The following is a 10558-nucleotide window of genomic DNA, read 5'->3' as shown; positions in this document are numbered from 1 at the left end:
TATCCCAAACACCCCGTTGAACCCAAGCTATTACTCAGATCTTTCCCTCTCTTTTTTCTGCTTTTCTCTTAGAATGGCAGGAGTGCAGTTGATAACGGGAGGGTGGTTCGCATCTGCCGTCATTGGCAAAGTGGTTGATCTAGGGCGTTCCTATCTCGGTGACAACTATGATCTGCACACTGGGACCAGGGAGATGCTCACAAACTTGGAGATTCAACTTCCTCATATCCAAAGCGTGATCGAAACAGCCGAGAAGCAGCAAATTACTAACAAGGGTCTCGACACATGGCTCGAGCAGCTCAAAGATGCTGCGTATGAGGCTGAAGATGTTCTCGATCACTTTGAGGCCAATAGGATTCGTGAGAGTATCAAGGGAAAGTGTAAGGTTAGTGAAATTGCCTCCTCCTCTGGTAAGATGGTTAAAAATCTGTTTTCTCCTGATAAAGATTTGAAGGATTTGAAATCTGTTGTTAAGAAGCTTGATAAGCTGTGCATGGGGGATTTCATTAAAGCTTTACAAGCTTATAGGGATGAAGGAAAAGAACAATTGGGCAATCTTGGTAATGAAACAAGCTCCTACTTAGCCCCTGATGTAACCATATTTGGCCGGGATGAAGAAATCAAATTTATCTTGGACATGATATTAAATGTTCTATATGGAGATTTTAACCATAAACCTTTAGATTATCCTAATTTACAACAGGCAAAAGGAGAAGGGAGCAGCAGCCTTTCAAATAAGATATTCAGGAATTTGTTAAGTTGGGGTATACCTGGGAAAGAGAAACTAATGTCTATTCGGACAGTTATAAAGGGTGATGCACCAGAACGAAGTAAAAATATAGTAACAACTGTAGCAGAACCTCATTCCATCAACAATCGGAAACTAGCGGTTATACCCATTGTTGGTCTAGGTGGTGTTGGGAAAACTACCCTTGCTAAAATTATCTACAGCCATGAGAGAGTGAAAGAGCATTTTGGTTTAAAAGCCTGGGTCTATGTCTCAAAAATTCATGATGCTAAGAAAATTATGCAAGATATGTTATGTTCTTTTAAAGAGTGTGGTATCGAGCATGAATCTACAACAATATGCTCACAAAATTTGAATATTGTTGAAAACAGGCTTATCAAAACTATAAGAAATCAGAGACTCTTACTTATCTTAGATGATTTGACCGACGCCGAAAGGACAAAGCACATATGGAGTGATCTGCGATCAGTGCTTTATTATGGGGAGGTAGGAAGTGTTGTTGTTGTAACCACCCAGAGCCCAAGCATTGTAAATTTAGTAGGAACTCTGCCTGAAGTAAAATTGGATGTTTTGAAAGAAGATTTATTTTTGAAACTTTTTCAGTATTACGCATTTGATGGTTTCAAGTTTGGGAATAAACCACCTCTGTCTCCATCAGCACAACAGGAATTGCAAAAGATTGGTAAACAAATAGCTGAAAAGTTACATGGGTTGCCTCTAGCAGGCAAGGTTATTGGGACATTGTTGAGTTCCAGATTAGAAAAAGAATTCTGGGAAGATATTTGTGGAAGCGATTGGTGGAACATTGAAGGTGCCCGCGAGCAAATCCTTCCTTCTATTGGTGTTGGCTTTAATTATTTGAAATCTGAGCTAAAACAATGCTTTGTATTTTGTTCCATATTTCCAAAACAGTATGAATTTGAAAGGGAGAGATTGGTTCAGATGTGGATTGCACAAGGCTTTATTCAACCCAGCACAATAGAGAAACAGAGACTGGAAAGAGGTGACATTAGATTAGAAGATATAGGAAGGAAGTGGTTTGGTAAACTCGTCGACAGAATCTTCTTTGAACCAACAATAAGTGATGGAAAGTATGTCATGCATGATCTGGTGAGGGACTTAGCTATTGCAGTTTCCTCTAATGAATTTTGTTTCGTTAAAAGCAACGATAAGCATCTCCCATCTACAGCCCGTCACTTGGGTATAGATTGTGATAATTCAGAGGTAGAGTGGAAATGCGAGAATAGTACAAGAATAAGAACTGTGATTTTGTTTGGTAATTGGACAAACGAAAGTGATAAATTCATTAGCAATATCTTTGCCAATTACAAGGGTCTACGTGTGTTGGATTCATCTTATATTGTCCTTGAAACAAATGATTTCATTAATGATGCTCATCTACTGTGGCATCTCCGATTTGTGGATCTCTCCTTCACTGGTATTAAATCGATTCCTGATGAATTTTGTGCCTTGTGCCATCTTCAGGTGCTAGATGTGCGAGGCTGTATCTTTGAAAAGTTACCTAAAGGAATGAATAAACTTATAAACTTGCCGCATTTGTATGCAAGCTCTGATACTATTTCTTTAATATCCAGTATAGGGAAACTAACCAAGCTCCAAGATCTGGGGGAATTCCGTATAGGAAAGTGTGAGGGGCATAAGATCAGTGAGTTGAAGGGCCTGAATGAAATTAGCGGGCACCTTCTTCTAAGTGGGCTGCAAAATGTATCTAGTAAAGAGGAAGCAGCGGAATCTAAAATAGACAAGAAAAAGTACCTCAAAAGTTTAGAGTTTAGATTTGATTACAATGACAACGGTGGATCAACAACCGAGGTGAAAATGGAGATTCTTGATACCCTAAAGCCAGCCCCCAGTTTAGAATTCCTAAAAGTTGGGGGCTGTAGTGGGGAAACACTTCCAGGTTGGATGTGCTCATCACATCCTGTTTTTTACAATCTAAAAGTTATTCATGTGTCCCACTTTCAGTTAAGAAGGCTCCCTCCTTTTGGGGAGCTCCCTTACCTCGAACTTCTCAGCATTCATAATTTACCATCAATCGAAGAGGTTGGTAGTGAATTTTATGGCAGCTCCGATGTGATATTTCCATCTTTGAAGGAGTTGACTTTCTCTCTAATGTCACGTTGGAGCAACTGGGAGGATGGAGATGATGGAAAGATGATATTTCCACACTTGAAAAATCTCCACTTGAAAGATTGCGGGTCACTGAAGACACTGCCTCCTTGTTCTTTAACATCTGTAGTAGAGCTTACATTATCAGAATGTAGCTATCTTCATAAAATTCAAACAGTACAGATGCCTTCCCTTGCTTACTTTAGCATAACTACCAAAGTAATTATACCTATATATATAGATTGTACTCTAAAATCCCTTGAGGTTTTGCACCTTTTGGATATTGACCATATTTGTTTTGTTGGAGGGTTAAAGTACCTTGTTAAATTGAGAGAGTTAGTAATTAAAGGTTGTACAAAAATTCAACACACATATGAAGAATATCCCTTGATTGTGATTTCTCAAGAAGAATATGAAAAACAATGTTTGCAATCTCTAACTTACCTGCACCTGGGTTGTAGTCTCTTTGGTACTAGGATCCTCCCAAGACTAGGAAGGTTGCCTTCACTGCGTACGCTTTTGATAGAAAAATACTTTTCACATTTTTGTAATATGAAAGATCAAGAAAGTTGGTTCAACCAATTAACCTCTCTGGAAAAGCTTGAGTTCCGTAATTGTAAGAGACTGAGCTGCCTTCCTTCCGAATTACATTTGCTCACTTCCTTGAAGAAGCTACACATTTCTTCTTGCCCTCAGTTGTGTTCATTACCGGAAAATGGTTTACCACCAAACCTTGTAGAACTATACATCGAGGAATGCCCACATCTATTACACCAATGCCAACCCAATCAGGGGGAAGATTGGCATAAAATATCCCATATCCCATTCATCCACTTCAATGAGGAGATAGGAACAGTACCCATACAATCTCCCTAGCTTCTTTTATCTTTCTAAGGTGTGTATCAATCAAAGGAAGATTTTTCTAACTTATTTTGCTTTCTTATGTGTTTTTGAATTTTATGGAGAATGTATAATTTGATGTGTATTACAATTATAATTTGGCTTCTCTTTAATTCACACTTGTATTTCATAGCCTTCTATACGGAGATTCGAAGACCTCATCAAAGGCGACTTCATCCCGTGTTTGCATGTGCAGGGAAGATTTCGATAAACTAAAGCAAACTATCCATTAGAAGAAAGTGAAACTCGCAACCTGGGTACTCAAGGTACATCAATCTCTGATGTTGTGGGGAATAACATCTTCTCAAATAACTCATTCTGTCAGCGAGCTCATCCACCTGATACCATTTTAATTAGGGCACTTTTAAATTAGTGAATGATTTCTTGAATTGTTTCCAAATATGGCAGATTTGTAGCCTGTTACAAAAAGCATCAAAGCATGTATTTTCAGTTTTGTTAGTAACGTAATTTATCACGAGTTACTTTCTGCATCAAAAAAATAAAAGTTACACCCTATGTGTTATCTACTCCTTAATTTCCTCGTCTTCTATTTTTTGCTGCTGCAGTCCCATTTTTTCAGGAATATCGGTAAGCTTGCAAGATGAAAAAAAAATGACTCATGTTCTATATATTTTTTTTAAACTTTGGGATGGGAAGAAATCAAATTGAAACCGAGACTAAGAAAATTTTGAACGAGAAAAAAAGTACCACTGCTAAAAGAAAAACAATGGTATTCTAAAAAGGCCAAGGTGCTCTCTATAATGTGTGATGTTCCAGTAATATTATTAATTGTCCTTCTCACCCTCAAATGAGAAATCTCATTAGATATTTCTGGGACATCAGTTGTATGATTTAATTATATTGTGAAACTTTTTTATGAGGGTTCATTAATCCTTAATTCTTATTATATATATCCATTTAATGTCTAGAAAGGACCTTGCACCGGGTTTCAATCCCACGATGTCATACACACAGGGTGTCGCCTTTTGCCTCCAGACCAAAAACTGGTTCTAAATCACACTCATTTATAAAAAAATTATATTTTATAAAATACTTTTCTCAAGAATAACAAAACAATTTCACCCTCTTTTTCAAGATAAAGAAGCTTAATGGAACACAGAGGTGCAAAATAATTAAGTTCCACTTGAAACATATTGCAAGACCATTGATTTTGGGTATCAGACCTAAACTATAAAATATGAGAATATAATATATATGCAAATTAACCTAACTTATCTAACGCTACCCGTAGTTTAATTTCAGATGACTTTTAAAAAAACAGTTAAAAGAAATGGTGAGGTCTATTTATCGAGTTTCAATATTATGGTGTCTTTATATGTTTTTTTTTTTTTTTTTTTAATGAATGTTGCAGCTTTTGTGTTAGAATTTTTAAGCATATATTATAAAAAAAAATGGATTCTCTATAACTTTGTTGTTGTTAAATTAATTCGTAATGCTTAACATTAAGAGATGCAAAGCCACAAAGTATGGTAGGACTTAATTGGTGATCAAGATAGACGACCATGTAATACGAAAAAAACAAAGCACACAAATTAATATGCAGCAGCTATCTAGTTTTCTAGAATCATATGACTCAGATTTTGTACCATAGTTTGTTGTATTATTGCGATAATGACAAAATGCATGAAACACATGCTTCCCGTGGAGAGAACAATTTAAATTCTATCTTGTTTTCTAGTTTTCTTGATCTTCCTTAGCTTCAGCACGTGTTAATGCAATTTCAATTATTCTGGTCCCCACCATAGCATAGCACGATCGATTTAATACGTGATAATTAAGCACAATTAATTCTGACCCCACCTTATCTATTAGTTCCATATATAGAATTTAGGCTCAAAATAAATATTGTTTTTTAATAAAATTCTAAATTAGTGGGGTAATGCACGTGCATCATTTTTTTTTTCTCAAAGAATGCACAAAATTGGTCCTCGTGACCAGCACTTCATTTTTTGGGTGAGTCAAGAAAATACATCATCTGAGGTAACGGAATATTGCTGTTTTGATCCGGACTGTCCGATCAGAATCCAAGCAAATCCGGAATATTGCTGTTTTGATCCTGACTGTCCGATCAGAATCCAAGCAAATCCGGTCCAAAGTGGAATGCACTGGCTCCTTTAATATTATATTTGTGCGGTTTTGTAACATACCAATTTTTTTAAAATTGGAAAACTTGACCTTAAATAAAATTGTTTAGAAATAGAAATCTGAGTTTTGATAACACAAAAGTTCGGAATATATATCATAGTTGTACTAGTAAGTTGAGTAAAATAATTTAATTAAGTATATGAAATATATTTGCTTATAAAGTCATGTACTTTATTAGAATATTTCAAAATTAATTGTAACATAGGTTAATTCATGAAAAACATAGAATTAAAAATATAAGTTCTATTTCAAAAATAAAGAGGGGCCTTGTGCAAATTAACCAACTAATAAAATAAGAATAAGTGACAACTTCTAATATCCTAAAATAATGACATGTAGACACCCGTCAGTTTCTTTTCTTTTAATTCACTGAATTACAATTTACCACTCATCTAAACAAATCTAATTTCTCACACGTGTCCATCATATGCATCTCCACATTCTATTCCTTTTGTTCCTTTGCTTGTATCGCCCTCCATTCTTGGAGATATGAGAAATTATATAGAAAAAGAAACCGATAAATAAAGGATAAAAGAAAATAAAGGAGATAGAGGAGAGAAATAATGTGGTGGCCGGTGCCAACACCTATGCAACGAGGAACAACAGACGAGCAGAAGTTGCCATTGTGACTAGCTTCGAGAGTTCAACATGCAGTGGAAGTTCAGAATGGAGCAAGATGGAGTAGTGGGATGATTAGTTGCGGGATCTTGTCGAGATATTGCTTGCTCTCTCTCTCTCTCGGGTGTGTAGTGGAAAATTAATATGGCATGAACTTCGCACGATTGGATCAAGTAGGGTTGTATGATGCACAAACGCTGCAACAATATGCTGAGCACTTCGTCTCGACATTGCTAAGGTGTGGATTTCGAGTTATTCTTAGCTCCCTTCAACTGATTTCTTGTTTAATGTTTGGTTGCCGGTTTCTTTGACTGCTTGTTGTTGCTTACTGTTTCTTTAGAACTGTTATTTGCTTGTGTGTGCCTTGTTGAAATATCTAATTAGTTATGGTGCATATTTGCATGGCATACATTATGTGACTTAGCATGTGAAATATTGACCACATGTTATCATAATAGTTCTGAACATGACTATAGTATGATTTGGAATTTATTTATGAAGAAAACGCTTTATGCAGGAATGCAAGAACCATTTAGACATTAGACCCATTAAATGAATGATAAACCATGTGTATAACGGGAAATATTATGCATATAGGTCTTGTAATTGTTGGAACTTGAGTACTAAAAACTCAAAATTATAAACTAAAATCTTTGTTGTAATATTTTGTAATCTTGAGGACTAAACTGAACATATCCATATCAAATTAAATTGAAAATTAGAGAGGCGCCTGGGCACTCTCTGTTCTCTCTTTGCATTAACACAGTCAATTTTGGTTAACAAGTCTGATAATTTGTTAGCCAATGACATGTAAGTATTGTACTTATAGCACGGGTCGTTTGCTTTATTGTACTTGTAGTACTTGGTGGCGCGTAAGTATTAGTCATATGTTTTTAATTCTTTGCATGTTCATTGTTGCTTGTTCTATTGCTTAGTTGCTAGTTAGCTAGTTGAATTCTGGAAATTGGTTTTGAATTACATTTTATTACATGAATAAGTGAGATATCATAAGAAGCTTGAGTCTGATTATTTTAAACTTAAATGTGAATTGCTTTGAAGTGTTGATTTGCATCATATTGTATTAATTGCTGGGAATTAATGAACTTGGATTGTTAGACCAGAAACTGACCATAATCATGAGATTGTTGAAAGGAATTGAGTTGGATTTTAGACAACTTGCTAAAATTAGTAAGTTTTGAAGTACCGATTAATTGTAGGTGAAAATGGATAAAAATACTGAACAGTCTTCTAGCACGTAGGCGCTGTTATGAGTAGTGCATGCTTGAAGCTCGGTTCTAAAAGTGGAATGATCACGTAGGCGCTATAATCAGTGGCGTAGCTAGGATTTTGATCAGGGGTAGGCAAAATTTAATGAAAGGAAATAAATAATTAACTACTAAAAATGTGTTAATTAAATGCTAATACATAATTAAAAGTTAATTATGCAACAAGAATAATTTGATGGATGTCCTTGTACCCACTTCAGTTCTATAATATTTTTTTTAAATTCAAAACCTTAACAATTATAGAATGATTTTGAGAATAAAATAATAGCAGCTATAATATAGATTAGCTTTGAGCAATTGTCAAATTTGGCATCATTTTTTGTTGTAAAAGAATTTTAACATTATGTTAATTACAAACTTAGCATTTCAAAAAAATTGAACAGTATTATTTCAAAAACAACGGAGATTGAGTACAAATCAATTAATCATTTAAATAATAAGAATTAATAAATAAATTCCTTTTATGTTCAAAAAATGCATGTGAGACACCTGTTGTCATCCTTGTAATTATCTAATTACAACTTTACCACTCATCAAACTCCACAAACTCTCTCACTAATTCACCTACATTCACTTAGCTCTCTTTACTATCTATCTTCTCTCTTGATTCATTAATTAAAATTTGGGGGAAAATTTAAAATGGTTCTAAAACGTATATAACAAAGAGAAAGAAGGGTACTGGTGTGTGCTTGAGTCTTCTTATAACTTCTTGAAGATTTTAGGATTTTGCCGGCTTTAGCAAAATTCAAAATCCCAGTTCTAGGCTTCAACCCTGTGCTCCCGCCTAATCTCTTAGCGATGCCAACCCCGCTATCCTTCACCCCTGCTAGCTCGCAGCCCCACACAGCCGCCCGGGTTTCAGTTCTTCTCTTCTTTTTCTCTGTAACTGCATCTCCGACTAGCACAATCTCACGCCCAAGTTACGATTTTGGAGCCCTAAGCCACTGCGCGTCCAAACAGAGAACGAGAGAAGGTATTTTGTTGTTAATTGAGATTTGCGATTTCATATTCATTGGAAGAACTAAGAAGGCAGTAGGCCGATTAGCTATGGATAATTCGAAATTGTTTCACTAGCAGATCACGAGAATAATTCCGACAAACAAAATCAAGTTGGAGATGGATACAGGGTAGGCAAAAGGCCCAATTAGGGGTAGGCAGAAAGCCCAATTGTTATGAATCACTACTAACTACTCAAAATCCAGGGGTAGGCAGTTGCCTACCCCTGCCCCAACGTAGCTCCGCCTCTGGCTATAATGCACTTTATTCTATAATTGTGTTTGATTAGTGAATTATGCACAAAACTTTGAAAGATTTTAGATATATATGTCGGCAAAAATTATGAGCTCAACTTCTCAATTATTATTATTTTTTTTTTTACTGATTTGGCTATTTTTCTCTTTCAAGGACAGATTGAAAATTTGAAACATGTGAAAGTACCAGTAACTTCAGTAAAATAAAAAAAAAGAAAAAAGAAAAAAAGAAGAAGAGAAACATTCACAAATTCAGTATATAAATGGTATTCTTGTAAAAAAAAACACGACAACATGCAAAGGGAACTGCAGGAAAGTGTGGCAGGACAATGCTTTGACCTGTTCTATGATGATTAACTTGGTTTCTAATGATATATATATATGTTTTCTCTGTTTCAATATTAACGAGGGTGCTTTTATTGATTCTCTTTTGTGGTGATTTTTTACCAGCACATGATGCAACGATTTAATTTTTTTCTTGCTGCTCTTTGTGCGCGATTTATTGGTCTGATTTATTTTTCGGTTTATGTTGGTTTGGTGTCTTCTGATAGACTGTAATTTGATGCTTTTGTGATGCTTTGACTGTATTTTGGCTCTAGATTCCCTTTCTTATTATTTGTTGCTTGTCTGCACTGCTCTTGTATTATTGTTTATAATTTATAAAAATCGAGATTTTTCATGAAGTTGCAGTAATCTAGTGGGGTAATTTGTGTTCTTAGCTTCCATACGAGAGATTCAAGGTTCAAGTCACACACAAAAAATAATATTGTTATTTTAATAAAAATAAAAGAAATTGTCTATAAAATTGCTAGAAATAAGATTCGAACTCAAGACCTCAAGATTGGGGTCAACCACTCTTCCAATACACTATACATCAAAATATGAGAATATAAAATAGAACTGGTAAATAGAGAATATTATATAGAACCGCTAAATAATCGAGCAATAAAATTCAAAATCAAATAGCCATACAACCCTGCTGGGCAAGGTATTTTTGGAAATAGGCTGCAAGAGAAGGTATGCCTTCTACTTTTTTTTTATTATTATATATTATGGATACAAATTTCAATAATATTTCTGTTATCCATACAAAACAAACTCGATTTAAAAAATGTTTAATCTTCCATTAATCTGTGTATTTAACACAGTCAATTTTGTTCCATCTCCTAACAAATTAATAAACATTCTAAAATATCTTTCTTTTTTGAATAAAACCGATTAATTTAAATTTTAACAATTTAATATGTGAAAACCCAAGATGGACCTTATATTTTAATGCTTGTTAGAATCACAGTTTTTAAAATACGAAGTTTACAAATTAGTAAAATCTCGTTGCAGAAGCTTCATGCATAGCAATGCGGCCCATGTGAAAATTTTAAAAATCTACCAGCATGATGATTTCTGTTTGCTAACCTGTAATCTGGTTTTTTTTTGTTTTGATAAAAAATATAGAGGTCAAG

At 34.8% G+C, this 10558-nt stretch overlaps 1 protein-coding gene across 1 annotated transcript; it reads left to right on the top strand.

Annotated features, from left to right (window-relative positions):
• Window positions 1–3769, top strand: LOC144559900 (disease resistance protein RGA2-like). Its single transcript, XM_078309067.1, has one exon. It carries the CDS (start codon window positions 74–76, stop codon window positions 3752–3754), a length of 3681 nt encoding a protein of 1226 aa, XP_078165193.1. The 5' UTR covers window positions 1–73; the 3' UTR covers window positions 3755–3769.
• The last annotated feature ends 6789 nt before the right edge of the window (window positions 3770–10558 follow it).

This window comes from Carex rostrata, chromosome 1 (genome assembly GCF_964058835.1).
Source record: "Carex rostrata chromosome 1, lpCarRost1.2, whole genome shotgun sequence".
Lineage (NCBI taxonomy): Eukaryota > Viridiplantae > Streptophyta > Magnoliopsida > Poales > Cyperaceae > Carex > Carex rostrata.
This window is presented reverse-complemented; position numbering and strand designations above follow the sequence as displayed.